General features: G+C 42.1%; 1 protein-coding gene and 1 pseudogene across 1 annotated transcript; one reads left to right on the top strand and one right to left on the bottom strand.

Annotated features, from left to right (window-relative positions):
- Positions 1–288: 288 nt before the first annotated feature.
- Positions 289–2129, top strand: LOC119368377. Its single transcript, XM_037633662.1, has 4 exons — positions 289–521; positions 721–788; positions 883–1461; positions 1557–2129. The coding sequence occupies exons 1-4, from the start codon at positions 419–421 to the stop codon at positions 1836–1838; spliced, it is 1032 nt and encodes a 343-aa protein (XP_037489559.1). The 5' UTR covers positions 289–418; the 3' UTR covers positions 1839–2129.
- Positions 2130–5246: 3117 nt separating this feature from the next.
- On the bottom strand, positions 5247–10678 carry LOC119365708 (annotated as a pseudogene).
- Between the last annotated feature and the right edge of the window lie 10665 nt (positions 10679–21343).

The following is a 21343-nucleotide window of genomic DNA, read 5'->3' as shown; positions in this document are numbered from 1 at the left end:
AGTTCATGCGTGATTGAATTAAAAAAAATTAACTTCCAAACTGTGAACTAATTTACGATAGGTTTTCATGGTCATTTTATCTCAACGAGAAATTTACCATTATATATAGTGTGTGTATTCAATACAAAAATCAACTTTAAAGTTGCCACCTAATGATTCACGAAGTTTTCAATGAATTTGTACCGAAGGAATGCCACTTTGAGACTTTGTATCTGAATTTCTGAACGCAACCAACCAACCACCCCAAGTGAGGAGCTTCAGCGGGTCACGTGCCATCCCCTTCCCTTCCTTCCTTCCCCCCTCCCTTCTCACTCCCCTGTCACTCACTCACCCACTCGCGAGCGCGCACACAGAACTAGCCAAGGAAGCGAGGAGGAATTGCCATTTCGGGAAAGGAGAGGAGAATCAGATCGGGCAGATGGCCGCCGGCGACGTCGCCACCGTCTTCCTGGAGATGAGCCTCGGCACTCGCCTAGCCGTCTCCTTCCCCGCCGCATCCACCACCGTCGCCGACCTCAAGCGTGCGTATTTTCTTGCTTCTGTACCTTCTTGCTTGTCTACCGCCGGCTGGCTGGCTTTGCGATGGTTCAATCCTCCTGCCTCTAGAACAAATCTTGTCTCTTTCTCTCGGTTGCAAATCAAATCAGATCAATTCGTTTCGGCCTGAGCTGACAAAACCCCAATCTTGGGTTAATTTCCTTTTTTGGCTTGTACTACCAGGCAGAGTGAGCCATGAGCACGCCGCATGTTTCCCCAACTATGGCCAGATCGCCGTCCAGTCCGTCAAGGTACTGTCCAATCCATCACGGAAATTGGCTGATCCATCGATTTTACTAATTAACATGCCCGCTGATCCATGTTGAATGGCGCTGCCTTGAGCAGGTCGAGCAGGGAGGCTCGTGGTTCCACCTCGCCGACTCCATGGCCGTCCGGGATGCGTTCCAGTTCCACGGGGCCAACGAAACCTGGCACCTCCAAGTAGACGCTCTGCCTCACCCTCAGCATCTCGACCAAGGAATGGGCACCGAGGGACACTCCAAGGATTCCTCTGCTGCTCACTCTGAACCAAGCTGTGAAATGCTGGGTGACCAGGTTAAAGTTGAAGTTGGAGCGGACTCTGAACCAAGCTGTGAGATGCTGGGTGATCAGGTTAAAGTTGAAGTTGGAGCGGAGGAGACATTGGCAGCCGAAGCCAAGGGGGAAAGAGGCAGCAGCAGCAGGACTGATCCAAAGGGGTCGAAGGAAGCAGAGGCCACATCAACAGAACAGAGGGCATGTGACAGAAGGCTGCGACCAAGGACTAGAGTTGGCAAAACACCCATCACCAAGGCGGCGAACAGCAGCGGCAGCTCCGAGTCGGAGGAGATGGACGTCAACACCGTCGGCGTCGACGCGCCGCCGTCGCAGTTCGTCGTCATGCTCAAGGAATGCCACTTTGTCACCAAGAACGGGCAGTACCTGGTGAGAGCGTCCCTACTCTACTCGATGTCTCGATCACACGCGCACTTTCGTCCCTGTAACTAACTACGTGTCTCCGTCGCCGCCGATCGACGCAGAACGTGCCACGGGAGTTCAGCGTGGCGCATCGGTACGCGGAGAGGAAGAAGGTGCTGCTGCGGATGGGGGGCGAGTCGTGGACGGTGAGCCTGAAGCACGTCCACATTGTGCGTGGCAAGACCCGCACGTCCTTCCGGTACGGGTGGCACCAGTTCTGCGTCGACAACCACCTCCGCGTCGGCGAGACCTGCTTCTTCCGAGTGCTCGGCCAAGGCGGCGGCGGCGACCGCCATGTGCTCAAGGTGGAGGTGCGCAGGCTAGACGGCAGCTACGCCAGCTGATGTGTGTCCGTCTATTGCATCGGCATAGCCGTCTCAAGCAGGGCTCTTATCTTAGACTGCAATGCATTGCATTGTGGTAGCCCAATATTTTTTTTTTTTGAGGATCAGCCCAATATTAATATGCAGTTTGCTCCTGCTTATATATATGTTTCACTTAGATATGCTAGTTCTATCAGGGTCCTCATTATCTAACTAGCTTTGGCTGACAATTTATTGTGCTAGCTTCGTGTGACAATGTATTGTGCATTTGTGCTAGCTATAGAATCTGAAAATGTGATCTCAATCTCTGCATCTCGATCAATGTCTTTCGTTTTGGGAAAGTAGTGGCTGCACCCACCTTCGTGGTGAACAGTAAATTCGAAAAAGAAAAGAAAAAGACAAAAAAAATCTGAAATTTGAAGGATGCGAGTATGAGCAAATGTTTTAGAAGCTTGCAAAGTTTGGTCACCAAAAAACATCAAATGATCTCCATACAAAACGAAATACAAATGACGCTCCTGCACCCATGTTACTGTTCAGTGTTCACATGTTTTCAGCACAAACTATTTAATTTGGTTCTTATATTTTTAGTTACAATAATTTGTTGGATGGTCCAAATAATAAACTAAAAAGAAGGGAGAAATTATTTTCTTTGTGGTAGTCCCTTTGTTTCTTTTAACTTTGCATTTTAGATTTTGTCTTGAGTCAACTTTGTAAAGTTGGACTACATTTATATTAAAAAATATCAATATTTACAATACCAAATAAGCTTGTGATCCAAATTGCTTTATTGTAGCTGCCGAGTGAAGGACACGGCGTTTCAGAACCCGGTCTTAGATGAGCCCAGGGATGAACAATAAAAGCAAATAAAATAGGGAAAAAATCCAAAAAAAAGTGGTGCAAGATGCTCCTATGCGTGAATTCCGTGCAAAATTTTGTGAAGTTTGGACATTCAAGTAGCTGATGGCAACAAAGACAAATTTCAGGGTGTCTGGGAATTTTTTTAAAATCGCACTGTTCATGCCTAATTTTGTCTTTTTTGCCATGAGCTCCTCGAATGTCCAAACTTCACAAAAAATTGCAGAGTTCAGAGCATCTTGCACCACAAAAAAATATTATTTTTACTTTACTGTTCACCGGGTGCATCTGAGAGCTTGGGTTCCGGATTGAATTATCGCGAGTGAATCGTATGATGCAGCAAGGAAGGTCTTGATGAGCTCCATGACACCCAACTTGTGAATCAACATCAGAATCGATCTAATGCAGATCCGCCTGTAGTCCAGATGCAAATTAATCATCCTTTTGAGGTCATTAGATGAGACGAATAACAGCAGAACCGACTGGAAGAATGCCTGTTGACTGCTTTCAGTTCGTATGGGAGGAAGTCCATTTCTTAACTCCTGCCCGATTGCTTTCCATTACTTACATTCCAGAGAAACAAAATAGAACTGGTGCAAGGAAGAAAAATGCACTTAAGCTCTTGGCCTTCCAAACATAAGCATGTGATGCAGCAAAAACAGATTTGCGCTGAACACTTTGTCACAGAGCATACAATTGCATTATCCAGAAGACACAACGCCTACAAGCTGCAGCAATAAATGAGTGGCATGCCTGCTATGAGATTGCTTACTTTGTGATGTGCAACTCTGACATAGCATGATCATGGTAGAAGTATATACTCCCTCCGTCCCAAAATTCTTGTCTTAGATTTGTCTAGATACGAATGTATCTAACACTAAAACATAACTAGATACATCCGTATTTAGACAAATCTAAGACAAGAATTTTGGGACGGAGGGAGTACCTTTGAAACAACTCAGTGATATGCGTTGCGTGGATAAAAGTATGTGCTTAACCCAGTCATCAGTTCACATATTTTCCATCAATTTTGACCTTTAGCTTTCTTGTTGCTAGCCACCTGCATTGAGTAGCCAGAACCTTGCTGCAACCGCCATGGCAGGTTATATTCAGTTCTTCCAGCGAAGGTGGCAGGCCCTTTACTGGCAGCCACAACATGCGGTGACAATTATCGATCTCCAACTTCTTGAGGGAGGGAAGGCGGTGCAGCTCCGCAGGAAGATCTACGAGATACCTGCATTTCCAAAACTGGAGCTCTTCCAAGGACGTGATGAGCAGAAGCGCTCCCGCTTGCTCATCTGTTAGCCGCGTTGCTTCACTCTCGCAACTTCGAAGTTCTAAGCGTTGTAGGGATGTGAGCTGCTTGCAGAATGGCGTGGTAAGGACACAGGGGTCACCGGTCACAAGCTTTTCCAATTGAGGGCATAGCTCATAACCTTGCCCTGACACATGCTCTAGAAATGGTGCCAAATTGGGCGTGCTGAATAATCTCAAATGCTTAAGGAACTGGAAGCCCTCTAGTGCGGCGAGCGATGGACATCCCGAAATATCTAACTCCTCCAGTGCCGTGCATGACTGTAGCTGTAGAGACTCCAAACTTTCATTGTACCATATTTGGAATTTTTTTAGGCAGGTGAGATTCCTTGGAAAGCATGGTTGCAGCATTGCTCGAGAATAACCGGCTATCATGAGATGTCCAAGTGATTGAGGGAGGAGACAACTTCCATTCACCTGGCCATCATTTCCATCAATATGCACCGAAGATGAGAGCAGCTCAGGGCAAGACCAAATTGTTAGCTTCTCGAGGGAGGTAAATCCAGATAAGCCTTCCTTGCTATGGCAAAATGTTAGATAAGGGGATTCCCTAATTTCCATCTCCTTGAGAGAGGAGAGGACATTTAACGGAATGTGCAAGAGTCCGTCTGGAGCTGAGCTTGTCAATGAGTCATTTGAATAGCCTGATGAAGAAGCTTACATGGTTGAGATAAGATTTGACTGACTGTTTTCTCCCTCTTCTATTGATAACTGTGTTATTTGTGGGCAGTCCCATAAATTTAACACCATTAGAGCCGTCGCATGTCGCAGCATCAAAGATAGCCACTTCCCTGTTATACCACAACAATAAATTCTGAGATTTTCAAGAGATGGGAGGGCAGTACAATTTGCAACTACCACATCTTCATGGGCACACTCTGGTATATCTACAGAGAAAAGTTTTCCACAATTGCTTATTTCCAAACTCTTTAAGGAGAGTAGCTGACGAAAACCTTCAAATGGAATAGACATCAGATTCCGGCAATATCTGATACACAAGTACTTAAGGCCTCTTAGATTATGGAATGCTAATATTCTGTCATCCAGTGTCCACATCTCATAAAACCACCCATCATGTAAAAAAATTGGACCGTCGATTTTTAATGTTTCTCCAGATGATCCCTCCATCCTTGGCAGTGTTGAAACTCTGTTGATAAACAATTCAGAACATATGGTTGAAGGTGGAAGAGGGTGCATTACTTTCAAGTGAGGACAATCGTAGATAATTAGCTTTCTAAGACCGGGCAACCATAATTTCTGCTTGCTTTCGAATTTAATGCCCCCATCAAGCAAATCAAACACCTTCAGTGCACTGCACATCTTGATATTCAGTACTCTTAAACTAGAGTTTATATCCCACATGGAACTGCAGGAACATTTCTCCAACTTTGGCATTTCAACTAAAACCAGCTCCTCCAATGAAGGAAAGGTTGCTTCCATTACTTTCTGCATGTTGCACAACGTCAACTTCGTAAGAAACGGAAGCATTTCCAAAGATGGAAGTATTTGCCATTCTCCACAATCCTCTAGATGAAGTGTTTGCAAAGAGGTAACTGAAAAATTGCTGGCAAGCCAAGTTGGGGAAGTAGTACCATTGTACCCAAATATCCGCAGATGCTTTAAGCCTGGATGTGGTTCAAGACCCTCGAGCACCTCTCTTGCTTTGCCACTGTGATCATTATACTTCCACGACAAGCGCAACTTTTCTAAGTGTATTTTATCCCTCAATTTTGCTCCATCAGCCTCATCTTTAGTGGTAACATTTTCAAGTCGTGAGACACCTAGTTGCAGAAGCTCGTTCATGGACTGAAGTTGTGTTATCTCAAAGCTGCTAGTATTTTGAACCCTAAAATCATGTAGCTCCAGAAGGGATGTCATTTTACCAATGCAAGGAATGGAAGAGGATAGTCCTTCTACAACAATATGACGCAGGCTCACAAGATTATGGATACCATTAGGTATCATTGGATGAATGTATGAGCCAGTGTCTAATACTTGAAGATGGTAGAACTTGCTCAAAACTTGAGGTAAAGCCACTCCTGGCGTAGGAGCCTTCAGATAGCGAAGATGGGTAGGATTTACTAAAGTGCACATGAAGGAACTAAAATCAAAAGTTGTTGCAGACATTTGCAACAGACGTAAATTATGTGCCTTTTTGAATATATCTTGAAAGGATTGGAAGAAAAAAGAGTCATACTGCGCAATTAACACCAGTGTCCTCAATCTTCTTACTGATGTAACTGTATTTCTCAAATTTTCTTCAAACTTGTAGCTACGTGGTATCCTTCCATCCTGATTCTTGCAGTATGCAGAGTCGGTTACTATTGACAAATGTTGTACAGTTGGCAAAATTTCGTTGCACCATAGATTATCTATAATTGCACACCCATTTCTTGAAACCACCCGTCCAAAATCATGCATAAGGCCACACATAGCATAGCAAGTTTGTTTGCGTTGAAATGGCTCTTCTCTTACAACTCGATTATGGAATCTCATGACAAAAATTTCATCTCGAAAACGGATGCTCTCGTATTTGCATTCAACTTGCTGCAAGAAGCCTAGATTCACCAAATCAGTCAGATAATCATGTCCTGTCTCCTCCAATTTCTTACCTGAGTGATTACACTTCACAAATCCCTGTGAAATCCAAATGCGGACCAACTCATCACCAAGAAACTGATGGTTGTAGGGAAATATAGAAACGTATGAGCAACATTGTTGTAGATGGTAGGGTAGTTGATCATAGCTAAGCTTTAAAGCAGACATGATGCCCCTGCTTAGTTGCAAGGATTTCCAACATTCATTCTTCAAAATGGTACTCCAATGATCAACAATAAGCTGCTTTCTTAATAGTTCTCCTACAGATCCAGCTGCTAACGGGTTGCCCATTAACTTCTCTGCTATTTGATGCCCGATGATGCTTAGAGTTTGATGCTCTTCGTAGTTCTCATCACCAAATGCACATGATTTGAAAAATAACCAAAAATCATCATTTGCCAAAGCACCTAAGTTGACCGGTTCGAGGGTACCTATCCTTTGTGCAACAGAGAAATTTCTAGTTGTGATAATAATCACATTGCCCTTCACACGAGTTGATAGCATTGGAGACAACAGTTTGTTCCATAGGTAATCATCCAGAGTGTCCCAGACATCATCTAAAATGAGCAGAAACCTTTCCGACTGGAACTCCATATGTACCTTCAAGATCTCCTGAAGCTTCGCAAGATCATTTATTCCTTCATGACTTTCTTGAGAAATGAAGTCTAACATCTCTCTTGTAAGCCTTACTTCATCAAAGCTGTTTGACACCCATAGCCATTTCCGTTCAAACTGCTCTTTTACTGTTGGATCATTATATACGAGTTGTGTGAGAGTTGTCTTGCCAACTCCTCCAATGCCTACAATAGGCAGTACAGACACACCTTCATGTTTATCAGATGTAATCATCTTTATGATGGTGCTCATCTCTGAATCTCTCCCATACACTTTTTGCTGATTAAGACTTGATGTTGTTGGGCACACATCATTTGAGCTTGTAATGGAGGCCGATCCATGCATCTTGAGAACACCACTCACATCCTCTAGGGTGTCTTGTAACTGGTGAGTTATTTCCTGTATCCTATTGAAACAATCTGCCTTGTGCCAAAGGTTTATGTTAGCTGCGGTGGTTTGTGCCAACTCCTCGTCTCTTCTCCTTTTTCTGCTGAACAAATCACAAATTACAACAGGTGCAGCATTTGCAGTAGCATCACAGGTGCTGCAATAAAAAGAGGCATTGTAGATTGGCTATTAGAAATGCAACTTTTTCTCCAAGTGCTATCCGAAATGCAATATTTTTTCAATTCAAAATGCTGTGGAAAAAAGTAAAATACTGTCCAGACAAACATCATGCTATAACATGTATTCTTGTATAATTAGGTATACAGATATGCCCGTATGCATTCTATACAAAGAGAAATTGTGTGCACTCTGAACACACACACTCTCCAATCTTCATGGTTGAAGCAGAACTGATTTGTCTTTTTTATGAAGGACGTATATAGCCACATTAGCATAAAATTGTCCAAGATTACCTGTTACCTCTCAGAGCACAACGTATACATGCAAATGTTTTCTTATTTTTATTTTTACAACTCTTTTATAGAGAAAATACATTTTGATTATCGGGTGGACATCCACCTCAATGATAAAATAATTTACAACTACTAGAATCACAATAATGGGTTGATTATATAAGTTAAAAAAACGTTGAAAATGAAAACAGGTGCGCGCATGTAAATTTTTAGGATCCAGAGGAAAACATATGTTACTCTTTAAAATATGTACCATGAAGAGTTTGGCGGCTGGTCAGTTGCTCTGGGGTTCTTACAACCCTCACTCTTGACATGGTTGTTCAAGATTGACGTCCCTCTGTTGCTTCCGCACTTAACTGCTTTTTGACAGTGTTTGAACTTTGCTTTCACAGGCTTTCCGTTGTTTTGCTCTGTGATATCAAAATCACCCCATGCTTTGGACCATTTCTTGCCACCACTGGTACCAAGTATATTAGCATCACCTCCCCTCAATCTCTCATCTACCCGCTCTGCTTCATGCATTCTGCCAGGATCACCCCATGCAACTGCAGAGAAAAAAGGTGAATTAGCATGCATGCTTGACAAAAACTTATAAAATGGCTGCATGCATCGTCCAGATGCAGAGGCCGGGGGTATATCCTCCTTTTCAAAAGAAAAAACATAACAGACACGTGCACAGACACAGGGCCCTTGAGCTGTGTTTAAGTACTGGGATCAGTTGTGTTAGTATAAACCTTGTTCTGGTCTTGTGATATACTATGTGTTGCGCAAGTGAACAAGTTGGTTTGTGACAGGTTTCATTTTTGGAACTGTCATGAGTGTATTACATGGTTGTTGTGCTGGACTTGGTCCAGAATGATGTATGCCAGCTCAACAAGAATGTAGAGAGCTCCTGTTAAGAGTTGGTTGTGTCCACGTATAAATAAACCAGCATTTGTTGCTGGAGAAGTAGAACGGAAATTTGGCATTCGTTGCCTGGAAAACTACTGTGTACAGGTTACTCTGTTTTCTCTCCTCTGTTGTCTCTTGTTCAGTTAACTCGGTGTGGAGGACAAACACAAATTCACTTCGTGTGTGTTCGTGAGTCCGCTGGACTGAAAGAGGGAGCAGGCCCGCGGCTAACAAGTTGACCCCAATTAAATTACGAAATCCTTCACTATATTAGTAACTAATCACTATTCATCTGTACAAGATGACCCCGTCAAACTTTTTCTGCCTTCGTTCCTGCACACACGCACCTCTTTCTTGTACTAGTTGTGTTGGGGGGTGGTCACCGGCATGGAAGAAGAATGTGAAGAATATTAGGAGAACACATTTTCACTTTTTTTTTGGAAAAGGGGCTTAACCCCGGCCTCTGCATCAGAAAGATGCATACAGCCACCTTTATTATGAAGCAAATAAGTTCAACCCAAGTCACAAGGTCATAAACAAGCGAACCACCAGAAAAGCTCACAAAGAGCCAAGGGAAAAAGCCACAACCGGCTGGCAAAAAAGAAAGATAGGAAAACTAATTGCCTATCCTATTACATGACTGCCATCCAAACCGGCTGAACATAGCCCGAGCTACCATCTCCCATCGGGTGGATCAGGAGAACACATTTTCACGACTCTGGAAGAAAAATAAATCTTTGTTGACAGCGTCGTGCCACATTTCGGTAGGGAGAGCGATTAGAGATTTGATCACATGCCTCTCAAAAGTTTTGACTTTGATCATACCATATGCCCGCTTTTTCAATGAATTTTTGACCAGGTAGAACAATAATTTGACCAGGCTTTTCTGTGGTAATAATTAATAATATTGCCCATTTTTTCTTTGCCCATTTGTTATGTGCCTATTTGATGAGCAAGGCAGTTCGCCTGATCCAAACCCGAAGAAAAGAAATAAACAAGGATGCAAACAATTAACGACATAGTGTTCAGTGCTCTGTGCTCTCTCAGTTCCTTTTTTCCACATGGTATTGACTAATGACTAGTGAGTGCTATTTGGGCCTACTTGTTTTACTGCTATTTGAGTGCATTAGTGAGCTGCCATTTTCTTTAGGGACAGAGTTATCTGGGGCCTATTTAGGAAAGTCTGAAGGGTAGAAATAAGAGCAGAACAGCTGCTGTTTTGCCCAGTGGCATTTTGGTCTCCTCCGATACACTATGGGGATGCTGCTGTTATCAAATTGACATGGTAAATGCGCATATAATCCAAGTGCAAACTAGTGCCAGGCATGTGATGAAATCCCTCTTCGTACCGCATGCGATGGATCTACAGGGGCTACGCTTACCTCCTTGGACCTGCTGCTGGAGCCTGCAGTAGTCGAGGTCGTCGACCACATCGTCGGCTTCGTAGAGCAGGTCCTTGAGGCGAGCGAGAGACCGGGCCAGCGGCTCGTTCACGGCCGCCCGCCACCTCGGCCCTCTCGACCTCGCACCGGAGCCTCTGGATGTCGTCGGCAAGCCCGGCTTGGCGGATCCACGCATCCAGCTTGTCGATTCGGAGTGTTCCGAGGATGGCCTGCACCAGCCACACAATCCCGGTCTCCATCAGATCCGGCAGAAGCGGTTGTTCGCCGGAGGATGGTCGGTGGAGGAAAGTGCGGGGATGGGGAAGAAGAACAGAGCAGTCGAGCCGAGGAGAGCAATATACTCCCTCAGTCCGGAAATACTTGTCGAAGAAATGCATAAAAATAGATGTATCTAAAACTAAAATACGTCTAATACATCCATTCCTCCGACAAGTATTTCCGGATGGAGGGAGTACAATGCAGCGGCGACTTCTCTTTTTTTTCAGTGAGATGAACTTCAGGGCGAAGTTTTTTTTTCCTTCGATTGAATTCGGACGAAACAAGGCACGCACTTTATGGGCCGTTGATCTGCGCCAAGATTCGCACATATGTTTATGTATATGGTCTTTTTGTGTTGTATAAGACTCTGTCTGTAACGTTATGTATATCTAATTATATATCGGTTTATTTGTGGGGCCAGATAACTGTACATATACAAGTCCGAAGAAAAACAATTCATTCGCAGGACAGTTCGTGAGATCAAGGTGCCCTTAGCTCCACCTCCACATCCAGAGACCAAGGAGCTTCTCCGATGTGAGGCAGCGGCGAGCACGAAAGACCCTGATGGAAAGAAGAGAGACGCCGCCGCTTGAGAGATGTGGAGCACATGGAGGGAAGGCAAGAAAGGCGCCGCCTCAACCGGGGAGAGGAGGGGTGGGCAGAAGGAGAGACCGCCAGAGGAACGGGCATAATTTTTTCCAGGTAACACAAGATGCACGCAGAAGGAATGAAAATATTTATATCTATATTCCTATATCTCATCATGATATAGGGTATGATTAACTTTGAATATCGGTTATTGGATGGAGCCGATCTAACGGTTCAGAGGTGGCAAATCCGAGTAGTCTTGACCGTTGGATACTCTCTCCACCATATTGGATTCTGCCATATGTTACTAATCCAGAAGATTCCACACTTGTGCTTAGCAAACCTGAAAACGAAAACACTTCTTCTTTGTTCTAAATTCTTCCATACTTCAATTCTGCATGACATTAATGATTATTCTATCATTTGGGTTGTACATTATGCAGATAACACATACACTTCTCATTTGTTCTACTCTTCCATACTTCAGTTCTCCCAAGTTTTTTTTCTTCCAAAAGAATTGACATTTATTTTTACTTTAATTTTTTTGGTTCAAAGCTAATGCAACATCTTCCCAAATTCCAATTTTCTTTGCAAATGGAGTACCCAACTGTTCTTATATGTTTCACATGAGTTTTATGTATTACCACATTCATCAAATATTATGTAGTTATAACTTGATTTTGAATCGGATGGGTGATCAGGCTTAAACCTACAACTTAAATTTATTTTGTGCGGGGCTCCAAATGTATATGTTTGTCTATTATAATGTGGTGTGTCGATATTGGGTCACACTTCACTCTCTCGTACAAGGCACGTGTAACTTACTAGTCTAGCACTAAAGTGGTGAACCAACCCACATGCTTGAAAACTGGCAGAAAAACCAAAGAGATAAAAACTGAGGCAGACCAAAAGTGTAGCAAAACAACTATCACGCCTAGATTAATCAAGGACACCCCAAAAGCCGGTGGTAATTCAAAACCTTCATGGTTTAGTTTTGTGATGTATGCCATCTTCCTTAACGTTGTCACCCTGTTGTTTTGTGCATTTTTCTCAGACTTCATATGTGTATGTGACTGAAACTGGTCTTATTTTACTTTTACCTCTTCTGCCTGGGCCAAAGTTGTGTGTTGAGTGTTGACATGACCGCCATGTTCACGACAGCGGATTCAGGGTGCTCATTAACAAGATCGTCCTCTCCCATGCCGACCAACTCCTATCTGTTTCAGGGTCTTGCTTAATGGCTTCAATCTATACTACTTCATGTTTGTATTTTGCCACTGTGGTGGAGTTACATGCTCAGGGTGGTGCAGTCTCTGATGTACTTCCTCCGTTCCATAATATAAGAGTGTTTTTTACACTAGAAATCTTGTACGCAAGTTGGCACAACGCTTTTAATCAATCTCGCTCATCTGGTCTACCCGGTCAAATCAGCGATCATGCCCCCCTTATTCTAGCGGAGGAATAGCTTCATCAGATTCATTCGCTTGCTAATCCACCTTCAAGCCTTGTTCCTTCTTCCACTTCATCTATCGTAAAATTCTATATGCCTCAAATAGAAGTAGACTGTAATCCAATTACCGTGACAGCGAATTGAGAGTAATTTCTATCTCCTAGCATGGTTTCTATGGCCTTCACATGTGGTACTGACTCCTTTGGGTTGGATAGCTTTAAGATTAGATTTTTAAGTACTCGACATATGTACTCCAAGTGATGTCTGTTAAGTACTTACGCCAATGGCTTACATTGAAGAGAAGTGGCACAAGGCTTCTCTTGGTGGTCCTAATCATGTTTGTGCTTCTTTTCTCAAGCATAGCGTGATCTAGCACTAGCGATTGCATCCATGCCTCCAAGGAGCTGACACGATGCACACCTCCTTCTGCAATATTTATCTTAAGCCGCATATATGTTCAACGTGCACCCTTTTCAAATACATTTGCTTCTCCTAGTATTCGCAGGGCAGAAGCTACTTTTACAGCTCCTATGATCAGGCAGTTATTTTAATTATCCAGCGTAGGAGGATTCTTTTTCTTTGTGGGCTCCATGTTGAAAAAAATCAAAAAATTTATTGAGCTCTCAAAAAAATTACTCGGTTTCGGATATGCCAAAGAGTACAAAAATCATTACATGCAACTATTCGGTCATGAGATTGATAAGCTCATGTTTAGCTACCTTGGGATACGAATACACCATCGAAAACTTACTAATCTCTACTCATGATGTCTCACTTGAAAGCCTCCCTTCCATGGTTATTTTTTGTCTTGTTTCATTTCTTCTGGGTTTTTTGTCTCACCTCCCACCACCATCCCTTCACACTGGTTTTTTCATCCTACACAAAAACTTTCCTATCCAACCACATTACAAACGGGTAGGAACCGATAACACTTTACCAAACAATGAAGTCCAATTTTGTGACAATCAATGCCAAATCCATACTTTCCTAATACATCGATCTCTGCCTTTCCTAACAACCAAATCTCTACTATTAAATGGAAATTGGTGAAATCTCTATTGTTACTAGCAATGTGCCTGTGCGTTGCAACGAATCCAAAGTACAATAATACGGTCACAAATTTGAAAGAAAACAGTCTAGTTTTGATATATATATATATATATATATATATATATATATATATATATAGATCACTAAAAATATCTTATGTTTCACTCAAAATATATTTCTTGGGCTGTTTTGATGAGATAAGGGAGAAATGTGGTTGGTCTCAAGATACTAAGGGGTTTTCTGTAAATTTAAGTAGAGAAGTGGGATATTATTGCAAAAAGGCCACAACTTACATCACAGTCGTTAGATGCAGACCTAGTGGTCAAACATGACGGATAGCAGACACACCATCATCACCAACTAAGTCTTTTATAGGAGTAGAAAAATTGGAGCAGAGAAGTGGGATATTGTTGCAAAAAGGCCACAACTTACATCACAGTCGTTAGATGCAGATCTAATGGTCATAAATGACGGGTGGCAGATACACCATCATCACCAACTGAGTCTTCTATAGGAGTAGAGAAATTGAAATTGATGAATGATGGTTCATCATTCAAATCCTCCATAATGGTACGTCGTGGTCTGCCTGCACTTAGCAAAACAATTAATAACACTTACCAAATCTCTACTAGAAGTTGTTTGTTTGTTCGACCCCCTCCCACCAATAACAAACACCATCAGTGTCCACAATGCAGTAGATATGCGCCCTCATTCCTCTTGCCACCCACTAGTTCCCTTAACGTCAATTTTGGGTATACACTGATGGTGGTGTTAGATCCAATAACTGCCATTGTGTGATGCCCTTTGGCCAAGCATATCTCCAACAGCATCCTCTGCCCCCTGCAAGGTTTTACTACTACGAACACAAATCATGGTTTCAGTATAAGGTTCTCTGAGACCATCACTTCTTTGTTATTTTATTGTAGCAAAAATATTATATTACTGTGTTCGCTAATAGTTGCTACGCCAGGAAGGACAAATATTTCGAAGTTAAGGTGAAAGTTCATGATAGGAACTTGACTGAGATATGGTGTTGTTAAGAATGTTGTCTATAGTAGTTACATTTGAAATTGTTAGCCATGTCCATTTTCAAGTACTGCGGCTCCTTCCAAAGTCAAATTATTTATATACGACCTTCATGTTGTAACAATTCATGCAATGCCATTTGGAAACCTTGGAATCATTGTAGACGCGATAACATCCAAAGGTAATGCACTTGCCCTTTCAGAAGTATAGCTAAACTACATTGCACCTTTAAGGCTACATTTTGCTAAACCACAACACAACACAGAAAACATAGGACCACTCATGCTGAAACTGAAATGAAATTCCTCAAGGATTTAATATATAGAAGATACAAAAATCAAGTTTATCAATTCAGATAAACAAGATGGTCATGCGATAGAGATACCATAATATAGTTGAGTTTAATATGTTTTGTTTCATCAATTAAAACATCCATTTAAGTTTATTTTCTATGCGTAGTTGCACATTCTTCATGGATATATATATATATATATATATATATATATAGTTAGAAAAGAGATTTGTATCTACATGTTTATTTTATTAAATTGCACCCCTTTGATACTTTGATAGCTCTGTATCAGTGAGTTTAGTTAAGTCATTGTTTTAGTTTACTTTATACTGTTCATATTTGCATACATACTATTAATGGATTATTCCCGGTTATATTACAATTTGGCAAGTAGATTTTGTGTGACCATTTTAAGCACAGGAGGGTCATTCATGCGAATAAGCTAGATTTGTTTCGAGATATATTTCAGGTCGCGGAATGCGAAGGTGGTGTGGAACTAGTAGGACCTCTTGGTAAACTCAAAAAAGAAAAAGGAGCTCTTGTCATTTTGGAGCTAATAAGTTGCATGCTTTCTTCTAAAACAATAGGGTATTTGAACAATTTTTCCAAGAGAAATAAACATATCATTTTGCTTCAAAGAAGCAATAATGATTTTTTTTCAACTATCATTTTGTATCCTCGAGTTGCCGCAAGAGAGGGCAAATCTATTCAACTATCATGTAGAACCACCTCTAGCCATCAAGTTAATTAAGGACATCCAGATCGATCAATTGCTTCTTTGTCCTTATTTTTACGAATATATACTTACTATTGCACAAAATAAAAAAGTGGATCAAAGGGTCTTAGGATTCTTTTTTGTGGCTTGGTGAATAATACAAATGCATGGTGATGAAGATGACTTAGATTTTATTTTCCTATCACAGATTTGTTTTTATCTAATACAATACTATTTCAGAAAGCACCACAACTTCTGCCTTGCACGAAAAACAAGGTTTTGGGTGAACAGTAAACAATTAAACACCCAAAACTTTTTCGCCAACTTCATTTTGAGGTTTTTGTTATCCTATATTTCCTTGCTTATGTCATCTCTTTGATGTTTGTTTCTTTCCAAATGAGAAACAAGGGCCTTGTGCATTTTTCCTTTGCCGTTAGTGGATTTCACACAACAATAATCTCTACTATTAAAGGGCAGTTCGTATGTTGTTTCGTTTGTTTTCCACCCATCCCACGACCTCCTTATTCCTCCACTATTTTTTTCTCAAGCCACCACCTTCTTTTTCTGGTTTTTATTATTACTGGTTTTTTTTGCCACAACAATTTCCTTCATCCCCATTACCCTGCCTGCCTCGTTCATCCTCACTTATCGTATGTGATCTATTAGGGCAAAACACACACACACACACACATGCCATCCTCATTTCCCAGACACTTCCTCCTCTACCCACTGCACCCCCTCCCCTGTCAATACAAGCGGCTGACCATCCTCCATGGTGAGCACTTTTGAGGGACCACCATCAGGAGACCCAAGTCATTGTCGGTCGACACCATGCCTGCCACTAGTAGGAACTGAGCCACCATCACCACCTTAGGTATTGTGGCATGAATAATGAGTTGCGCAGGTCGGCGCCCTCTTGGGAAGCCATTTGTTCCCTCGCTTCCCTTCCGGACTGATACCCAACACCCAAGTTCAATTAAACTCCCTGATGTTGGCACTTCTAATTGGAATATATTAATTACATGCTCAAGTCGGTGTTTTTTATTAATCAATTATTCTCAGCATTCTTTTATTGATCAATTCTTCCCCTCCCCCCTTCTAAAATCCTTCCACGAGCTTCTTATATATGTTGCATCCATTTACACCCAGTTGTTTTAGTTTTATTAGTTTGTGCTCTTATTAGTTTCTTAACTACGGTTGTGGTGTGGTGATGTAGAGCTATTTGGAAGAGCCCACGGGCAAATATGTTAGAGAGAGATCTGATGCAGCAAGAGACTCCTTTCTGGCTAATTTGCTTTCAATGCTGAGAAGACTGCAAATAAAGGGGCTGACAAAGACAAATACCATGAGAAATCAAAGGACGACAAGAGAATGTTGGATTCTCGGTGATCTAAGGATAGTTGTGAGTATGATGATATTGTTATGGTGACCTGGTGTGCATTGATGAACCACAAATATAGGGGGCCAATCATAGTGCTTTCAATAAGAGTGTCGAACCCAACGATAAGCAGAAGGAAATGACAAGCGGTTTTCAGCAAGGTAATTTCTGCAAGCACTGAAATTGTCGGTAACAGGTAGTTTGATAGCAAGATAATTTGTTACAAGTAAAAAGTAATAATAGTAACAATAGGTGCAACGAGATAGCCCAGTCCTTTTGTAGCAAAGGACAGGCCGGAACGGTCTCTGATAATAAGTAAAATGTTCTCGAGGACACACGAGAATTTCATCTAATCACTTTTGTCATGTTGGTTCGATTTGCGTTCGCTAATTTGATAATTTGATATGTGGGTGGACCAGTGCTTGGGTGATGTTCTTACTTGAACAAGCCTCCCACTTATGATTAACCCCTCACGCCGCAAGTACGAAATAAGAATTAAGATAAAATCTAACAATAGCATTAAACATATGGATCCAAATCAGCCCCTTACGAAATAGCGCATAAACTAGGGTTTAAGCTTCTGTCACTCTAGCAACTAATCATCTAATAACTACTCCATAATGCATTCCCTTAGACCCAAAGATGGTGAAGTATCATGTAGTCGACGTTCACATAACACCACTAAGAGGATCACAACATACATATCATCAAAATATCGAACGAATATCAAATTCACATGATTACTTGTAACATGACTTCACCCGTGTCCTCAAGAAAAAAAAAGCAACTACTCACAAATCATATTCATGCTCAAGATCAAGGCAGTAATAAATATCATAATGGATCTGAACATATAATCTTCTACCAAATAAACCAACCAGCATCAACTACAATATGTAATGAACATACTAGTCACCCACATGTACCAATCTGAGGTTTGATACAAAGATTGAACACGAGAGATGAACTAGGGCTTGAAGATGAGATGGTGCTGGTGAAGATGTTGATGAAGATTGATCCTCCCAAGGTGAGAGGGTTGTTGGTGATGACGATAGCTTCGATTTTCCCCCTGCTGGAGGGAAGTATCCCTAGCGGAATCTCTCTGCCAAAGAGAAAAAGTGCTCATGTCCAAGTTCCGCCTCAAGACGGCGGCACTCTGTCCCGAAAGTCCCCTCTTTATTTTTTTCTAGGTCAAAATACCTTATATACCAGAAGATGGGACCGGAGGTGGGCTAGGGCCCCCACTACCCACCAGGGCGCACCAGGGGGGAGGCGCACCGTGGTGCCTAGTGGGCACATGGGTGACCCCCTCCGGTATTTGTTTTCTCCTGTATTTTTTATACATTCCAAAATAATTCTCCGTAAAATTCTAGCTTATTTGGAGATGTGTGATGACCCGCAAGTATACGGGATAGTTGTAGCCTCTTTCGATAAGTAAGAGTGTCGAACCCAACGAGGAGCTAAAGGTAGAACAAATACTCTCTCAAGTTCTATCGGACACTGATACGACTCTACGCACGCTTGACGTTCGCTTTACCTAGAACAATTATGAAACTAGAAATACTTTGTAGGTGTTTTTGGATAGGTTAGCAAGGTAATAAAGAGCACGAGAATAAAAACTAGGGGCTGCTTAGATAAAAACACAACTAAAGTAAATATGGCGAGTGTGGAAAAGTGGTGGTAGGAGTTGCGAAATTGTCCCTAAGCAATTGACTACTCTACTAGACCGATAGCAAGTATTATGTGGGAGAGGCCACTGCTAGCATGTTATCCCTTACTTGGAATTCTATGCACTTATGATTGGAACTATTAGCAAGCATCCGCAACTACTAACGTTCATTAAGGTAAAACCCAACCATAGCATTAAGATATATTGGTCCCCCTTCAATCCCGTATGCATCAATTTCTATGCTAGGTTGAAGCTTCTGTCACTCTTGCCCTCCAATACATAGTCCTATCAACATACAACTAACCCTATGGTGTGATCCACACGCGCGCTCATATGATGGGCACCAAAGGACAGCAACATAACCACAAGCAAATTAAATCAATCATAGCAATTCATCAACCACCGATAGGACAACGAAAATCTACTCGGACATCATAGGATGGCAACACATCATTGGAAAATAATATGAAGCATAAAGCACCATGTTCAAGTAGAGGGTACAGCAGGTTGCGGGAGAGTGGACCGCTGGATATAGATGGGGGAAGGTGATGGAGACGTTGGTGAAGATGATGGAGGTGTTGGTGAAGATCGCGGTGATGATGATGGCCCACGACGGCGTTCCGGCGCCACCGGAAGCAAGGGGGAGAGAGCCCCCCTTCTTCTTCTTCTTCTTCCTTGACCTTCTCCCTAGATGGGAGAAGGGTTTCCCCTCTAGTCCTTGGCTCCCATGGCGTGGGAGGGGCGAGAGCCCCTCTGAGATTGGATATATCTCTCTGTTTCTGCGTTCTCTGATTCTACCCCTTCACCGTTTCCTTTATATCTGGAGATCCGTAACTCTGATTGGGGTGAATCTTTCGCCCAGATCTTTCTCATAAAATTAGCTTTCTTGCGCAAGAAGAAGAGCGACAACCGCCTTACGGGTGGACCACAAGGGTCAGGGGCGCGCCTGGGGGGGTAGGGTGCGCCCCCTACCTCGTGACCACCCCGGACACCGTTTCGCGTTGATTTCACTTCCCAAAAATCATAAATATTTCAAAAAAAATCTCCATCCGTTTTTATCCCGTTTGGACTCCGTTTGATATTGGTTTTCTGCGAAACAAAAAAACATGCAACAGACAGGAACTGGCACTGGGCACTGGAGCAATATGTTAGTCCCGAAAATAGTATAACAAGTTGCCAAAAGTATATCAAAGTTGAATAATATTGGCATGGAACAATAAAAAATTATAGATACGACGGAGACGTATTAGCATCCCCAAGCTTAATTCATGCTCCTCCTCGAGTAGGTAAATGATAAAAAAGATAATTTTTGATGTGGAATGCTACCTAGCATAATCTTGATCATATGTATTATCATGGCATGAATATTAAGACGCGAGTGATTCAAAGCAATAGTCTATCATTTGACATAAAAGCAATAATACTTAGGGCATCCCAACAAACAATCATGTCTTTCAAAACATCAATGCTTCAGAAAGTTATCCCTACAAAAATCATATAGTCTTGTATGCTCCCTTTTCTTAACACAAGGTACCCCTCATGCCTATCCCGGTGTCAGCCAAGCAATTGTTTCATTCTTTAGTATTCTCAAAAAATTTCAACCTTCACGCAATACATGAGCGTGAGCCATGGATATAGCACTATGGGTGGAATAGAATATGATGATGGAGGTTATGTGGAGAAGACAAAAAGGGAGAAAGTCTCACATCAACGCGGCTAATCAACGGGCTATGGAGATGCCCATCAATTGATGTCAATGCAAGGAGTAGGGATTGCCATGCAATAGATGCACTAAGAGCTATAAGTGTATGAAAGCTCAACAAAAGAAACTAAGTGGGTGTGCATCCAACTTGCTTGCTCATGAAGACCTAGGGCATTTGAGGAAGCCCATCGTTGGAATATACAAGCCAAGTTCTATAATGAAAATGCCCACTAGTATATGAAAGTGACAACATAGGAGACAATCTATATGAAGAACATGGTGCTACTTTGAAGCACAAGTGTGGAAAAAGGATAGTAACATTGCCCCTTTTCTTTTCTTTTTTTTCTTTTTTTAGGTGGGCTTCTTTGGCCCCCTTTTTTATTTAGGCTTCTTTGGCCTTTCCTTTTTTTATGGGGCAATGCTCTATAATGATGGTCATCACACTTTTATTTACTTACAACCCAATATTACAACTCGATACTAGAACAAAGATATGACTCTATATGAATGCTTCCGGCTGTATGCCAGGATGTGCAATGATCTAGCATAGCAATGACATCAAAAAACGGACAAGCCATGAAAACATCATGCTAGCTATCTTACGATCATGCAAAGCAATATGACAATGAATGCTCAAGTCATGAATATGATGATGATGGAAGTTGCATGGCAATATATCTCGGAATGGCTATGGAAATGCCATGATAGGTAGGTATGGTGGCTGTTTTGAGGAAGATATAAGGAGGCTTATGTGTGATAGAGCATACCGTATCACTGGGTTTGGATGCACCGGCGAAGTTTGCACCAACTCTCGAGGTGAGAAAGGGCAATGCATGGTACCGAAGAGGCTAGCAATGAT

The sequence above is a fragment of the Triticum dicoccoides genome, chromosome 2B (assembly GCF_002162155.2).
Source record: "Triticum dicoccoides isolate Atlit2015 ecotype Zavitan chromosome 2B, WEW_v2.0, whole genome shotgun sequence".
NCBI classification, from domain to species: Eukaryota; Viridiplantae; Streptophyta; class Magnoliopsida; order Poales; family Poaceae; genus Triticum; species Triticum dicoccoides.
The sequence above is the reverse complement of the archived record's forward strand: the minus strand, read 5'-3'. Positions and strand labels throughout refer to the sequence as shown.

Bases quoted from the DNA above. Each gene is read 5' to 3' on its own strand.
- LOC119368377 (XM_037633662.1), top strand. From the start codon at position 419: ATGGCCGCCGGCGACGTCGCCACCGTCTTCCTGGAGATGAGCCTCGGC. The intron at 522-720 runs GTGCGTATTTTC...TTGTACTACCAG, and splicing joins CACCGTCGCCGACCTCAAGC to GCAGAGTGAGCCATGAGCAC. The intron at 789-882 runs GTACTGTCCAAT...TGCCTTGAGCAG, and splicing joins TCGCCGTCCAGTCCGTCAAG to GTCGAGCAGGGAGGCTCGTG.